A 15,732-nucleotide genomic window follows, 5' to 3' on the forward strand; every position below is an offset into this window, starting at 1 on the left:
CTATATCTTCTAGTGGAGAGAAGCCTGTGGTGTTCTGGTCAAGATGCTCTAGATTGGTATCTGCTTCAGATAACCCAGTTCCATCTGTAACTGGTCGCCACGGAACTTGCATTCCTGGAGGTTGTCCCGGCAAAAGGGCCGCTTGCTCACCGCCTAAGAGTACTTGCGTGCTCTCATCATGTATCGTTCTGCTTGATCCCGCTGCCCAGGGACTGGTTGCAGTGGGACTCTTTTGGGTTATGCGATCGCCACTGGTTTCTGCCGCCTTTGCGATACGTTCGCTCTTCTTCAACCACCAAGTACGTCTCTGCTCCTCCGTAGTAAGAGGAAGGTTTTTCCATTCTTCAATTTTATGTGTTTTGGCTTGCTTCTGGCCATACTCTGCTAATAACCGACGATCCCTCTCGGGAAGGTGATGAGGTTCGATCGGTACACGCGACTCGTAGATGGCTGAAAGAAGCTCCAAAACGACAATCTCAGTCTCGAGGAGTCGCTGTTCGATGAAAGATATGTATCCAGATGGTATACCTCTATTTATGTGATTAGCAAGCTCCTGGCAGACTTAGCGTCAGAGCACCTTTTATTGATCGGTGGGTATCGGCATAACGTGTCTGAAGAGCTACATTGCGAGCATATCGGCAGCTCACGGTCACACTGAAGAGCGCCTTAGCTGATGTTTGAAACTGTTAAAATGAAGCTGACCTTTGACTTTTTGTTGCGACAGGACTCGCAGGCGATCGGATGAAATGTACTACTCGTTTCATCCTAGACTGTAAGCATGAGAATACCGCGGGGAACAAGGATCTGCGGCATTTGGGAATTACGCACCATTGCAACAGCGATTCCACAGCATGTTGGCGAAAGCGCGATTCTATCTTGGTGCTCCGCCGGACTTGACTTTGTCCTAGCGCGGACGCTCCGCTTCTTGCCCCAGGCAGGCTTGCGCGGGGTAGTGACACCAATCCCGGAATGTTGCGAGAGAGACATCATAGCCGGAAGACGTGACGCATTGCATGACACTGAATGTCTGATTTGCTGCTAAAGTTACATGGAGTATGTAAACTCTCTTAGCCTAAGACAGATGCGCAGATAGATTACCATAAAATCCCGTCGCAGACTTTAAGTTAGTGCAGCCCGCATCGAGCCAAGAGTTGTACTACAGGAGTATACCCGAAGCTAGCCCTTGAGGCCTTTCGGTGGTAAAACAAGTACCGGCTGGTTGGACCTCATATGTCATGCATGTCATTGGTATGCATACGCTAACTCCAGGAGTGACATTTGCGCAGTGCTTGTTCAAATCCCGATTGCCCATGTATACTCCCGCAGTAGATACACTGTTTCCCTTGGCTATCGATTCCCATGTATCGCCTTGATTAGTCGTATGTCGCTTACCAGTGAGGCGGTACGGGAGCGGCGAGGGCTGTGTTTTTTCCTTCAGGCCGCATTGTGCGTACACATACTCTTCCCGACTTAATATTCATTATCTGGATCCTACTACGCACCAGGACTACCCGCTGTAAAGGTGACAATTTGCTCAAGGAAATATATCTCCAATTCAACCCACAGTTTCAAAAGGTGGTTTGGTGACATCCTTAACCACCCAAAGCACCGCTATGGGCCAAATCGCGGGCTCTTTGGCACGCAAGCAGCGGCATCGTAGTCTGCTGCTACACATTTGATCATGCCAAGGTTGGGGTTCGTCAGCACCTCTGTATCCGCTAGTATAAAGATTCGACATGGATCCCTGTCTGTGTTCATCGGCTACGTAGCCTCCCGTTTCTTTATGATAAAGCTACCGTACTTCTTCCAGCGCCAAGCCGCCCAGGACCGCAGGATCTAAGCGAGTATCTAATTTGAAGAGCTCCTGCGCTTTAGCAATCATGGCAGGGTCATCGGCATATTTTGCTTTTTCTCTGGTTGCATCCCTAGCGCCATTGGTGATGGCCTGGATCAGCTCGTCACATCGCTGATCGGATCCAGGTCCATAGTACGTTCGATAGATAGTGAAGCCCCAAGGCCGTAGACACCTGTCAAGATCCGTATCATCGAATACTTGGTCTTGAGGAAACTTGTACAAGCTGTCGACAAATTTTCTAATCCGGGGTTCCATCGTGAAGTTGATGAGTCGTAGCGTAACAATAAAATGTGAGATTACTGAAACACGTGCAATTGGGCAAGGATAGTTCGACAAGCAATCCTACATACCCAGTCTGCAAACAACGCATGCGCATAAGAAGCTGGCGCTAAGCCGGGCAAGGCATATACTCCATCCTCAACAAACATCTAGGCTTCCTATTCTACTGTATGTACTGTGCCGCCTTGGCGATACGCCGCCCCACAGAGCACGCGGTATGCACAGCAGTGTAAAAGGATCTCACTCCGTGGAGCATTTTCTTCAAATTATGTACCCTAAAAGTCATAATGGGTCTTGAATCTGGTTTCTATTAACCTACGCACCAACTCAACCGTCCTTGGTGCCTGCATGCAAAAGCTGCATGTTGCTATTTGGTGAGGGCCTCGCAGGTACACCGGTGCTGCTTAGACTTCTGCCTGATGCGAAGACTGAAAGTCGTCTAGAAGGATAGAAATTAATAACGCTGCCCCCGAATTCACAAGCATGGCAACATACCACGTATCTTGCCTTGCTTCTACTAGTTCAAAGTGAACGGCTCGCGATGGCGCCTCGTATACACAATATGAATCACGGTCGGTGTGCCTCACACTTCATATGCACAATCATTGTCATGAACAAACAAGGACGAGTGTGGGTAAATCGAGCGTGTAACCTCTTCTCAGCCCAAGACGCAGCAGTATCGCAGTTGGCCCGCTAGAGCACCTTACGACTCTTTCAAGCTTACACAAATACACCCTCAAGTATCGGAAAGGAACATCACTTCACAATGCAGTCGAGAATAAATCAAAAGAGAATGTAGTAATTATATCCATATAGACATTGTAAGAGATTAATTCTAAGTAATCGACCAAGTCTCCAGAAGATGAAGTGACCGAATCTTCGAAAGCTTGCCTTTTTTGTTCGTGTGCTGAACAGTGAAACAGCTACTACAGCCGTGAGTATATACCAACTGCCTTTTTCGCCTGCCACAGATCACACAGTCACCGTTGTTCCACGGGTTAAAGAAAAAAACAAGAGACCAATCATGTTTTTTGTATGGAACTTAAGCAACGCACGAGCAGACAGGGTTGTTGATGACCTGGCCGATCTGGAGTGACTGAGGAAGCTGACCGGGGTTGGCCGCCTCGATTTGGCCGATGGTGATGCCACCCTTCTTGGCAATGGCGCTGAAGGTGTCGCCAGAGACGATGGTGTAGTTGCGGTTGGTGCAAGAGCAGCCCTGGCAGACGGGGATAATGGTCGTGTTGCCGGCGAAGATGGCGTCGAAGCTGGCGAACCTGCCCTGGTTGGCGTTCTTGAGGGCGTCGAGCTTGAGGTCGAAGTTGTTGGCGATGAGAGTGAAAGTGTCGCCGGGGATGACCTGGTAGGTGGGAGGGTTGACAGAAAGACCCTTGACGCAGTCCTGAGTACCAGTGGGCTGGAGAACGTTGGGAAGGCAGCTGGTCTTGTCGATGGTTTCAGTGCAGTTAGCTGGGACAGTGATGAGCTGGCCGGGGAAGATGAGGTCGGGGTTGGCAATGTTGTTGGCTGCGACAATGTTGCAGGCACCGGAACCGAACTTGTCGGCAATGGTTGTCAGGGTGTCACCAGAGACGATAGTGTAATTCTGGAGTGAAAGGGGCTTGCAAGAGATATTTGGGAAGGGGCTCTTGCCTGCTGGTCGTTAGCAATCCGTAATCTACAAAGGATAGTTATTTGTACTTACAGTCCTTGCTCGGCTTGTAAGGCATGGCAGAGACGGAAGCGGCCAAGATGGCGACGGCAGCGAAGAGAGTGGACTTCATTTTGAAAAATGATAAACAAACCGTTTATGTAGTATAGATAATGAGCGTGGGTATTAAAAGAGTGTGGGTATTAAAGCTGAATAGCAGACGATAGGCAGTTGTAGCTGTGAGGAATCAGTTAATGAGAGCAGAACGTGAACAGTTATATACTCATACACCCCTTCCTACTCCTACCAGCATCATGACATATTTTTAGTCGTGTCACTAGAAAACGTCGTGACTTCGGTGCTTATTGCGAGATGCTTCCACAGACTCGGTCTAATGTCACTTCCCTGTTAACCACATTGGCCATCACCCCCCCCCCCCCAAGCATCTCGAAGACTCATTTCGTTTTAGCCCTTGACCAAGACTTGTAGACCTGTCAGCTTACACATCCATAACTTTGTGGACTTGGTTTCGGGCAATATTATCCGGCGGACGGGCCCGGCTGGGGTCGATCATCAACGTATGAATGCACTTTGATAGAAAGAGTGATTGGGTCTCAAGTTGATTACAAGTATGAAGGGCAGTGCTAGGCCTGATCATCAACAGAGGTGCATGCAGACTCAGTTGCAGACTCTGACAATGGGAAGTTGGTGTAAGAAAACGCACGCGTTGTGGGTCGTCTCAGCAGCTATGGTCAACTGGCCATCTTACAGTTTGGAAGCAGAGCGCTGTCAAAGTATTCCCAGAGCACACGACACGGGTTGGAAATTGCTCCAATAAGGCTTGGAACTGAAATCTTAGGGGACATGACAAGGTGTGGGAAATTGCATCGACGTAAATCAAGTTAAGGTTCATAGTGCGCAGTTCAAAGCCGAGTAAGCTCATGCTGGTGCCAATCGGAATAGTCTTTCACCATTTTTTCGGAAGTGATGGAGGCATTTTGAGTTATTCCGGATTAGGCCCGATTTAACCGCCTTACCCAATTCGTCCCAGTAAGCTTAATGCTGTTGTGAACTTTGTGAACTATTCCGATGACTTCCATACTTTCACAATACAAATCTTGGTGGCATTTGGAGCTCTCAAGAGCATTGTTCTGGATGTGTGGGAGTCAATTGGCTCTTCGCTCTTGCCTCTCTTTGGTCATCGGCGACTTGATTGGCTCAGAAGTTACCAAGTCAGTTGCAATCATTTCATTCATTTCATTCATTAGGATTTTCTGCAGTCTATGACTCAGCATCTAGTGATCTCCACAAATGACCGGGGTTCCCGGTTATCACGGCTCCCTGCTGGCGACAGCTCCAAGTAGATTTGCAACGGTCGGCTCGTAGGGCGGAACCCGCATAGTGGCGAACCACATACCGGCTTACATCCATATCCAAGACTGTATCAAAGGCCGGTAGATGAAATCTAGGAAAAGTATTGACTAGGCTGATGCCTCATTGTGATGAAAAAGGGGTTCACCATGGTCGCCTTCCCGTCTGCTGTGGGCTGACAGCGAAGTAAGCTGGGTGGATATCTACTTAGGCTGGCGCTGATAGCCGGACGCTTAGCTAGCAACTAGTGGCGAGACTAAGCCGCTGTTAGTGTGCCTGAGGAAGTGGGTTAGGGTTAGTCAATCAACTGCAGCTGCAGCGCTAATGCAGCCGACAGATACAGGGATTGCTTATACTATTTTATAGGTGAGATGAATGGTAGTTACGGCTGCTTTGGGTTTATTGCTTCACGTTTGTTCTTACAGCCGCATCTCTCAGAAGTAACCTGACGTGCAAATACATAGGGCTGGAATGGTGGGGCAATACGAATAGCAAATATTCCCAAGAAGGCTATAGCGAGAAACGGGCCGTCAGATGGCATGGGAAGGTGATGCGAAATCGTTCGCGTGGAGTGATCGTCGCAAATACGGGACCTGTAGCTTGGCCAGGGTCGCATTCTCAAAATGGTCGCGAAAAGCTTCCGGCTTACCTCTCCAGGCACTCTTACATTCACCCAGAGCACGCTTCTCGGCCGTTGTTCTTTGCCAAGGGCCAAGATGCAATGTCAGATGAGGGTCCAACATGCAATTTGCTGGTACAGAGCAATTGGTATACGCGCTCCAAGAGTAGTGGTTGCTACCCGTGGAACGAACCATAGAATGGGTATCAGGTTGCTTACGGCTGCGATTCGGGAAGATGCCCCTTTCCTAGGGCCGGTTGTGGCTGCTCAGCAGCATGCACTGAGGACAGCATAAAGATGAGACATTCTTTCCGCTTATTCCATACGCGTGAAGTAACGCTTCACTCTGTCAGCGACATGCAGTGCATCAGAGCGTATATGCCGAATGTCCAAGTATGCGTTATGGAACCAGTTGCTTGGTTGTCATCTTCGTTAGTCACGAACAAATGCCAATATTCACCGGATGGTAGATCGACACACTGACATCCGAGTGCAACAGGCCGGTTCCTGTATGGAGATGACGAGAACGGTTGCGAACAATCCTTGTATGGTGATGGGCGGCAATCTCGGTACACCTTGGACCTGGGGTTCTTCCAAGCCCAAAACTGCCAAGCATGACGTACGATAGCCTTATGGTAAGTACGTACGTAGTAGATTTGACGGCGGGGAGACATTACCGATGTTGTCTCAACATGGATCCCAAGTGCATAGTGTTGTGTACTTACATACATACTACAATACACTATACCCAGGCCAGTACATATGCCTGGACTTCGTCAATGCCATCATCAGTAACAGATCTGTCACCCCTGCATTGCCCTACGTAGCCGTGTATGCACATGCGCCTGGGAAATTACTCCGTGCCGTGTCGGTACATGTGGGGTGCATGGACCACTTCTCTTTTCAAAGTCGAAATAGAGCTGACATCGTCTTACTCCGCGCCGGACCCGGCTGTCTTTCCTCGACGGCCTGTTGGCACCAAGAAGCTTCCATGAGCCCCTTATCCGCGAACGGGTTTTCTGAATATCTTATGCATTCGTAAAAGCAGGAGTCAATAGGTTCCTGTAAAGTATACATGTACAGATCTTGAGATGAACTCGATAACAGTCCATGAACCACTAGCGATAAACCCAATATCGAGCACAATACCCCTGAATCATATTAAGCTTTCCTCGGTTTCCGAGCAGCCGTCACTAGTTGCATCGGCGTGGCTGCTGGTATGCCTGGAAAGGTTCCATCGGTATGGATGCTTCAATGAAGCAGTAATAGGAAATTAATTGACGCAATCGTACTCATGACGAGTCTTTTGTCCTTTTCATATTGAGGGTACCAACTATAATTTCTTAATTCCAGATGCACACGAGACTTCAGAACCAACAGAACTGGATACTCGTTACGGCCAAGTGAACGCCCATTTATACCGACCTACTGCCCAGGCCTACTACCGAACCCATGATCCCAGCCAATAACATACAGTCAGTATAACTACGGAGACGAGTGCCGCCAACTTCAGCAGTAGAGTAAAGATCAAACATACACGTCCTCTCGGTCTCTACTGAAATACTAGTATCTAACCTCACCTCATTGTCGTCACCCTCATCAAATCAAGTACCGCCTGACAAAAACCAATAATTTATTCTGAAACTACGCTTATCAAACATCTCTATGACAAGGGGAGAAGCCAAACAGATACCGGCAAAAGCTACTCTACGGCTCTCAGTTCAGCCCGCCGGTCCTTCCAATGTATTCCGTCGACTAGGCACCCTTGGGTCCCTCTTCCCCATCGTAACCTCAAGCGCCTGAATCAAGCCTCTTTCATCGTACCTAACGAACCCCTCGCCCTCATTCCTCCTCCCATACACGCGAATAGCTTCGATGCCAATCCTCCTAAGCTCATCCTTGTCAACGGCTGGCGTCCCCGGCCCTTGCAGATGGATAACATGCGTGACATAATTCTTGTACTTTGTCTTGTCAACTGACTCGAACACGCCTTTTGACTCCTCGCCTGCCTTGGCAATGGCAGCTACAAAGTCCAGGGCTGTGTACGGATTCGAACATGGCCCTGTTTCGCGATCAATGGTCGAGTTGAGGATGAGGATTTTGTAGCGGATAGAGGAGTTGCTGATGGCTTCGCCGACTCCTTTGAGGACAAGAGAGGGGATGATGGATGTGTAAAGTGAGCCGATGCTGTACACAACAGCCTGAGCTTCCGCTAATGAGTTGAGCACCATGGGATTGGCGGAGAGACGGATTTCTTGGCCATATGGGTTGATGTACCATAGCCGCTCAATCCTCGCAGGTAGTTCTTCTTCGTCGGCTTTTGAGAAGGTGATGTATTGTTTCCGAAGTGTGGGGAGAGACCCGGGTAGGTTGGCATCTTCGATGCTGTCATGGTGCTCTGTCTCGTCAATTTCTGTAGGTGCGCCACCGAAAACCAGAGCTGTCGAGATAGAAGGGTGCGATATGGAGTTTTGCCCGGTGATTACTTCTCCATTTGCGAGGCCAACGGAAATGTGATGCGTGAAATTGGTGTTGATTGCGGGGAGAACAGACGTGTGGCTAGGTACCGAGCAGATGCTGGAGAGAAGATAGATTGCGGATTCAAATGACCCGGTAAAGAGTCGAGCACTGAATGGAATTAGTACTATTGAAACACCATAAAGTAGCCGTCGTTGAAAGACCCATGTGTCTAGCATAACGACAGCGCAAGAATCGAAGCGTGTGCTTGTATGTGCACCCTGCAACATCGTTCAGATAGAAGAAGCAACCCACCCAGTCAGAAACAGATTTCCAATGCTTGCACCGGAAAAGTCGAAACTAGAGGAAGGTCGCCGTCGCTTTACGATCTCGAATGCGACAACATTTAACATGGACCGTACCAGTTCTTTCTTCGCAGTTGAAATATTGGTCCACAGTGCGTGCTCAGCCTCTACGATTTGTAGCCACTCTTCCCGGGCTAAAGAGCGTTCCTTGGGCAGCCTATGGTTGAAGAACGTTTTGATAGCTGCCTTTTCGCTATCGTCGTGATCTGGATCGTCCGGGATAAGGCGGACGAGACGACCTGCACTTGATTAACACGAAAACATTAAACTCACGAGGCGAGAGCTCAGCATACTTCGTACATCGCCAATACCTTTTTACGTCAGTATGTTCTTTTGGTTACGATTCTGTGAGCGATACATACCTGGGCCTCCAAAGACACGGATCAGCTCCGACGAGCTTCCACCGTTATCGCTGATAGGGATGACATAGCTGAGTGGGCACTTCTTGTCCTCCCGCACTGTTTTGAACACGTCGACCAAGTTATTTGCAGCGCTGCCGCCGGAAAAGACGACAATACCTTTGGCTTTGAGATTGCCGTTCATTGTCGGCGAAGCCGGTACTGTGTAGTCGCCATGTGGCGTGAGGAGGGTATCGGCAGTCATGGGTGGATATATGGATGTAGACGTCTATATGAGATAAGATTGACCACGTGGGTCGCGGTTCCGTGTCATTTATGTCATGCTGGATTGTTCGCGACGGGGAGTTGTGATCCGACTCAAGATGTGGTCGCTCCTTCACCCGCTCAAAATAGAGTCACGCACTAACATCCTAGGGCGGGTTTTGGCGCGTTACTCAACTAGGCAATATCTCGCAATTTTGAATCATGGTTGATGAATATGGATGTTTTGTATTTGGTGCATTTGCAAAAGTTCAAATCTGAAGAATTTGTACAAACGAGTCTCCAGTTCGGACATGATAGAAGAGCGGTTCCAACGCACGCTCTTGGCTCATCAACGCCCATGCCTGGGTTTGCCTCATCACGAGTAGTGTCTGCAGTATGAGATAGGACCAATACAGACAAGACTTATGATGAATCTTTGGACATGGATTTGGGCGAATGTGCCCTCGTCTCCGCACTACCCCTCCTCACGCTCCTTCCCTGTGCCTTTGATAGTGATGTGCCTCTACGAGTTTCCAGCAGCCTCCTCGCGCTCCTTCCTCCGTGCTCGCTTCTCGAGTAGGGCGTCTCGTCGATCGGCCAGGAGCCTGAATTGTCGTTGCTCCACGCCTGTGAGCCAGTAGCCGAAGCTGCCACCAACGCCGGCATAGATGGGGTAGACCCAGATGGACTCCTTATTGAAGAGCGGGCGCATCTCAATGCCCAGCTGCCATAGTCGCGCGGCAATGCCTGGTGGACGTGGTCAGTAGTGTCGGTGGTGAGTCTGCAAAGGTCGTGGGAGACGTACCAAGCCCGCCCCAGACGAGGACCTTGTGAACCATTGTGGAGTGGCCTTGAAAGCAGTCGTGATATCGCTATCGAAGAGGTCTGACGTGTTGTGTTGTAGCAGCAATTGAGTCAAGTGTTGCTGTCACCGCTGTACGAGGCTTCTTTGTCGCGATGCTTGATGTGAAGCTCCAGATTGCCAAGACAAGAACCACCTGCGCGGTTGTGGAACGGAGCCAACGCCCGCCGACTCCCATCCCGGCGCGACGGCTACTTTTTCGCGACTTCTCTTGATACACCACTCTGTATGCCTCAAAGTGCTGCACTTCTTTACAATTCGGGGTGACGCGCCCAGTCGCAGCACTTCCAAGCCTCCCTACGTCATTCGCTGCCCAACTGGCCGTTCACCCCCGTCTCCTGCATACGGCCAGTCGCACACGTCGCCAGACGACTGATCGCAACGACGAACCACCGACCATGGCCGAAGTTGGACGCAAGCGCGCCCAAGAAGGCGATGGCACGGTAAATGTGCGCAAGAAACTAAGGCCTTCGGAGCTTCCGCTCTCTCAGGCGAAACGATCGGCCATCGACAGCTTGGTACACATGTTTCGCAAAAAGGGCACATACGACGACATACGGAGGGACCTCATGAAGCAATATGTATCAGGTGTATGTGAAAATCTCGCATTAGAAAGCCCAGGCCCGGCACTAACACTTATGCTCCAGCCCGCCAAAGATGAACTCCAGTCCGCCCTCAAAGAACTTGTTGACCGTGAAACCGACCGTAACCCGTCCTTACTATCCAAGGACCCCCGAATGGCGACCACCCTTATCGAAGGTGCTGGAGAACGCAGTGACATCTACGCGAACATCATGAGCACTGTCAACACCCTGCTGGACCGATTGATGGAGGAACAGGGCTTGCCGAAAATGCGCGAATACCGCATTCAGGAAATCGGAGCGGAGGCAGCGGCTGAAGAGGAGAAGCGAGGCAGCAAGACCGAAGAGGAGTGGGCACAAGAAGCTGAGGCTCGACGGCAAAAGCGTGAGGCTCAGAGGGATAAGGAGCTGGAAGAAGAGCGCGAGAAGGAGCGTGCAGAGAGGGCCAAAAAGGAGGAGCGCAGGCGGCGAGAAAAGGAAGAAGATGAAGCTCGAGAGAAGGCTCGGCAGGAAGAAAAGGAGCGCAGGCGCAAGGAGCGTGAAGAGCGTGAGAAGGAAGACGAAGAGCGCCGACGAAAAGACCGAGAAAGGATTGAGAAGGAGAGAGAAGAGGAACGCCAGCGCCTTAAGAAGGAGCGAGAAGAGCACGAGAAGAGTCGAGAGGCTCGCCTTAAGAAAATCCGAGAGGAGGATGCTGAGCGGGAGCGTCGCATACAAGAGGAGCTTGACCGAGATCGTGGTGGACGCTATCGCAGTGGCCGTGGACGTAGCAGGACCCCTGACCGTGACAGAGACCGCCGAGGGCGTGATAGAAGCAGGCGAAGGAGCAGGACAAGGTCAAGATCGCGTGACCGCCGTACATCTATCAAGCCCGAGGACATCAAGGTGGACGACGACCTGGCACTTCAGCTTTTGCTACAAGAAAGCGAACAGATGAAGAAGTCACGGCAGCGACCCGCACTTGAACGCTCAGAATCACTCGAGCCGCCTATGCGGAAAGCACACCCACCCAAGTCACTCGTACCACGAGATCCAGTGGCTGTTCGACTGGCGAAGCTTGACGGAAAATCTGCCTCATCTGCACATCGGGCCTCCAGCAAAGACCTCAGATCTCCCATTTCGGAAACACATGCTGCAGCCGCAAAGGACGAAGACACCCTGATGATGGACGCACCACCAACCGACGCCAAGGGTCGACGAGGGGAATTATCTTCAAAAGGCGATAAATCACGCGCACGCTCTAGATCACGCAGTGTTGCACGGAGTACTAGAAGGCGAAGTAGAAGCCGTTCACTGTCTCGCGGAAGCCGCTATGACCGCAGGTCTCGACGGGATGATGATAGACACTCTTACAGGCCGGCACACGACGGTCGAAGGCGCGATCGCGACGACCGCGACGATAGACGCTCACGCCGCGACAGTCGTAGCCGGTCACGAGAGACACGTACTAGCCGCCGCAAGTCGCGATACGAGACACGCAGCCCTTCACCGAGCCGAGAAGAGAGACGTCGAGACCGTACCCGGTCTCGTTCCCGAAGCCGACGTGATCGTGACCGTGACCGTGACCGTGATCGTGATCGTGATCGTGATCGTGATCGTGATCGCGACCGCGACCGCGACCGTGAACGTGAACGTGATCGGTCGGCCACTCGTCGACGCCGTCATTCCCGCTCTAGGAGTCCAGATAACATTGATCGCTATGTACCTGGCGGTGCGGCAGCAGCAGCCGCAGCCGCAGCCGCCACCACTACCACTAGCACCCGGAAGCGAGAAGATAGCCGTGAGCGCAAGCGTGATGATAGCCGACCTCGTAGGCGTGACGATAGCCGCGATCGACCACGGAGCTACAGGTCTCGGGACTATGATCGCTGGGATGGTGGGAGAGAACGGGGTAGTAGACGGCAAGAGTCTGACTGTTACCAACCTGGTGGTGGGGGTGGAGATGGTGATGAGAAGGAGCGAGACAGCGATCGAAAGGCCAGAGAGCGGAGTAGGGAGCGGAGTAGGGAAAGAAGCCGGGAGAGAAGCCGGGAGAGAAGTCGTGATAGAGACAGACGCAGGCGTGTGAGGAGTCGGACGAGAAGCCGCAGCCGAGACCGTCGGCGCTGAGCGAGGGGCTGGTGGGCTGATGGATTGATTGATTGATTTGATTTGATTCTCGGGGGAAGTGTATTATAATAACTATGGGGTCGACTTAGGTAGTCTTGACTAAAGAGCTGGTTATGCCTTGCTCGTTACTACTACACAGTACAGTACGAATGCGATCAAGTCATGTTGGTGTTTTCACTGTTTACAAATTATTATCCACAGTACATACATAGATGGATAGATGTACATGTGTAGTATTGTAGCATGTACATGTAGTACTAATGTTGGGACATGGATAGTACAGTAGGACTGACGTCGGCATAGGCAAAAGCAGGGCCACGGGTCCTGCGTGCCAAGCGGCGCTAGGCGGGGGATCCCTGCGCAGCCACTGCACGGCTGTGCAGGCGACGGAAAGACCTGGTCACGTATCTTTGTCCCATTGCGCGTGCGACGACACCCTTGGTATTGGCTGCCTACATTTTGGCCCTCTTCCCACTTCTCTTCGCCCTCTTGCTCGCCACCCTACCCGCTACACTCATTCACCTCCCCACCAGCCTGCTACCGACTCTCTGTTCTGGCCACCCACACATTGTTCTCTTCGCCTTGCAACTAGCGCCGCCGTGGTCATGTTCGCTCCCGGCAAACCCAAGATTAAGACGAGAACCGTTCTTGTCAAGAAGGCGCCCGCCCCCACTGCAAGCCCCTCACCCTCATCACGCCCTCTAGCCTCACGCCCGGGCAATGCCTCGCGCTCCCACAGTGCATCTGGCCCGCCATCCAACCGCTACCAGTCGACGCCCCGCTTGCAAACAACCTCGAGGGAACGGGCCCCCAAGTCGGTATCTGTGTCGCGTGTCGACACCCGCAAACGCAAGGGTGCCGATACTCCCCAGTGGGCAAGCAGCGATGAGTCGAGCGAGGATGAGGACAGTGATCGCTTGGGTGTCAAGCGCCGCCGGACACGGCCAGCCAGCAGCAGTATTGAGCCTATGAGTCTAAATCGCGCTCTCGAGCCGGACTTGAGCAGGCGCATACGGATACAGGAGGCTGAGAAGAGAGATGTCGCAGAGGCCGAAGGGTCTTCAAATGGTACAGCAACAGCCTCAGTCATGAGACAGGCCCAGGAGAATGCGGCGTTTAGAAAGAAAAAGGCATCGTCAGCCAAGATATGCCTGAAACATGGTTATGAAATGACAAAAGATGATGTAGCCAAAGCCTACAAATCTGCTTTTTCAGGGAGCGACAAGAAGCTTGTAGTTGAACTGCAATATCCCAGTCTCTCCCGTCCAGAAAAGTTCGAAGCTGTTGCCCGAAAAGAAGTAGACGAGGAGTACAGCCCGCTGGATGACATTTATTTCAGTATCGAGGAAATCATACAGCACTACCTCCCATCCGACCTGTCTGCAGAGCTGTCATCCGACGCACTAGGCACAGTCCGGCTCCTCAAGCGAGCCGTAACCAAAGACGACCCAGAACTCTTCAAACAAGAACTGTCCAAATTCAACAAGCTGATCAAGGACCGCTACAGCGATGGCACCATACCCCGCATCCTCGACGACATGCACGCCATCCCCCTCAGCCTCGTCAAGCGCATCACCGCCCAAAGCTACAACCGCATCGTGTCCCCGCACGCCCACCGCCTCCGCAAGGTCGCCGGCAAAGAAACCACCTACGGCGAGCTCCTCACGCCCTTTGTGCACAAAATCTTTGCCCAAACCGGCCTCAACTCCTCACACGTCTTCGTCGACCTGGGCTCGGGCGTCGGCAACGTCGTCCTCCAATCCGCCCTCCAAACCGGCGCCGAATCCTGGGGCATCGAAAAAATGAAACTCGCCGCCTCCCTGGGCTCCGAACAAGCCGCCGAACTCAAAGCCCGCTCCAAACTCTGGAATATTGCCCTCGGCCCCATTGAGCTTATCCACGGCGATTTCCTCGAATCGCCAGACATTGATAATGTGCTAAGAAAAGCAGATGTCGTCCTTGTGAATAACAAAGTCTTTGGCGAAACGTTGAATAACCTTTTGCTGCAAAAGTTTCTGGATCTGAAGCAAGGGTGCAAAGTTGTTAGTCTTGAGAGCTTTGGGGGTGGGGCCGCGAAACAAGGGGTGAGGAATGAACAGAGTATTGCGGGGCTGTTTGACGAAGAGAGGTACGAGTCGGGGACTAATAGTGTGAGTTGGGCGGGTGAGAGTGTGGAGTACTTTATTGCGACGAAGGCGAGGTGAGTGTAAGCGAGCAAGAAAACTTGGGGGCTTCTTTCTTCTTCTTTTCCTTTCTCTGTTTTGTGGTAAGTGATATGAGTGTATCTTTTCTTCTTCTTTTTTCTTTCTCTTCCTCATCCTTGTAGTTGTTGTTTCTCATTACTCTTCTTCTCTGTATCATAAGCGGGTGGATGGGGCGGGCGGTAGGGAGAGGGAGGCTGGGACTTTTTTTTTTCATGGTTGAAATCAGGGTTACATGTATGGTTCCTATCTACAGATTTCGTTTTTGTAACTGGTTGTTGTTGTTATTGTTTTTTCTTCTTGTTCTTCTTCTCTTTGTTCTAGAAAGGATTATCTAGGGTGGGTGGAACTTCGATATATAGCTGTTGACTTTGGGGTTTAAGGAGGAGTGGAGGGGGAGTGGAGGGAAGAAAACCAAAGGGGGGAAAAAGATAAGGGAAACGCATTTGCATGGTTATTAGCATAGAAGGCAGCAACACGTTTTTTTTTGGTGGCGTTTTGATTGGAAATATCAATACCCCTCCTCCTTTTTTTCCCTTCCTATTCTTTTGCTGGGGTTCCTTGTTGTTTGGTAGCTGTGCAGACAGAGAAGATGAAGAATATATATTTAAAAAAAAATTAAGTGAATAAGGTATTCTAGACGTTGTAGTAAAGTCCATGGGCGCAGACGGTGAGGTTTTGCTTTTTGTCAACTACAGCAAGAAAAGAGGTAATGCCAAGTGTATGTGTAGGTATGTATGCATATTCCATCTACAAAGAACTACCGTTATTACTTTTCCT

The 15,732-nt window shown here is 51.0% G+C and overlaps 7 protein-coding genes across 7 annotated transcripts; 3 read left to right on the forward strand and 4 right to left on the reverse strand.

The window, feature by feature from the left end:
* Window positions 1-163: 163 nt before the first annotated feature.
* On the reverse strand, window positions 164-469 carry COCMIDRAFT_47520 (uncharacterized protein; the record flags this gene model as incomplete). Its single annotated transcript, XM_007690553.1, has 1 exon — window positions 164-469. A coding segment is annotated over one exon (306 nt), but the record flags the coding sequence as incomplete, so codon positions are not given.
* Window positions 470-3,176: 2,707 nt separating this feature from the next.
* On the reverse strand, window positions 3,177-3,918 carry COCMIDRAFT_37449 (carbohydrate-binding module family 50 protein; the record flags this gene model as incomplete). Its single annotated transcript, XM_007690541.1, has 2 exons — window positions 3,177-3,787; window positions 3,840-3,918. 2 exons carry the CDS (start codon window positions 3,916-3,918, stop codon window positions 3,177-3,179), a joined length of 690 nt encoding a protein of 229 aa, XP_007688731.1.
* A 2,471-nt stretch (window positions 3,919-6,389) lies between these two features.
* On the forward strand, window positions 6,390-6,817 carry COCMIDRAFT_26978 (uncharacterized protein; the record flags this gene model as incomplete). Its single annotated transcript, XM_007690529.1, has 2 exons — window positions 6,390-6,414; window positions 6,528-6,817. The coding sequence occupies 2 exons, from the start codon at window positions 6,390-6,392 to the stop codon at window positions 6,815-6,817; spliced, it is 315 nt and encodes a 104-aa protein (XP_007688719.1).
* Window positions 6,818-7,496: 679 nt separating this feature from the next.
* On the reverse strand, window positions 7,497-9,200 carry COCMIDRAFT_26979 (uncharacterized protein; the record flags this gene model as incomplete). Its single annotated transcript, XM_007690530.1, has 4 exons — window positions 7,497-8,403; window positions 8,548-8,836; window positions 8,891-8,908; window positions 8,960-9,200. The coding sequence occupies 4 exons, from the start codon at window positions 9,198-9,200 to the stop codon at window positions 7,497-7,499; spliced, it is 1,455 nt and encodes a 484-aa protein (XP_007688720.1).
* A 522-nt stretch (window positions 9,201-9,722) lies between these two features.
* Window positions 9,723-10,038, reverse strand: COCMIDRAFT_37451 (uncharacterized protein; the record flags this gene model as incomplete). Its single annotated transcript, XM_007690542.1, has 2 exons — window positions 9,723-9,946; window positions 10,005-10,038. 2 exons carry the CDS (start codon window positions 10,036-10,038, stop codon window positions 9,723-9,725), a joined length of 258 nt encoding a protein of 85 aa, XP_007688732.1.
* A 421-nt stretch (window positions 10,039-10,459) lies between these two features.
* On the forward strand, window positions 10,460-12,710 carry COCMIDRAFT_97460 (uncharacterized protein; the record flags this gene model as incomplete). The annotated part of the gene is made up of 3 exons (XM_007690554.1): window positions 10,460-10,651; window positions 10,709-11,894; window positions 11,923-12,710. 3 exons carry the CDS (start codon window positions 10,460-10,462, stop codon window positions 12,708-12,710), a joined length of 2,166 nt encoding a protein of 721 aa, XP_007688744.1.
* A 646-nt stretch (window positions 12,711-13,356) lies between these two features.
* On the forward strand, window positions 13,357-14,955 carry COCMIDRAFT_97389 (uncharacterized protein; the record flags this gene model as incomplete). Its single annotated transcript, XM_007690555.1, has 1 exon — window positions 13,357-14,955. The coding sequence occupies one exon, from the start codon at window positions 13,357-13,359 to the stop codon at window positions 14,953-14,955; it is 1,599 nt and encodes a 532-aa protein (XP_007688745.1).
* Between the last annotated feature and the right edge of the window lie 777 nt (window positions 14,956-15,732).

This window comes from Bipolaris oryzae (genome assembly GCF_000523455.1).
Source record: "Bipolaris oryzae ATCC 44560 unplaced genomic scaffold scaffold_80, whole genome shotgun sequence".
Taxonomy (NCBI): Eukaryota; Fungi; Ascomycota; class Dothideomycetes; order Pleosporales; family Pleosporaceae; genus Bipolaris; species Bipolaris oryzae.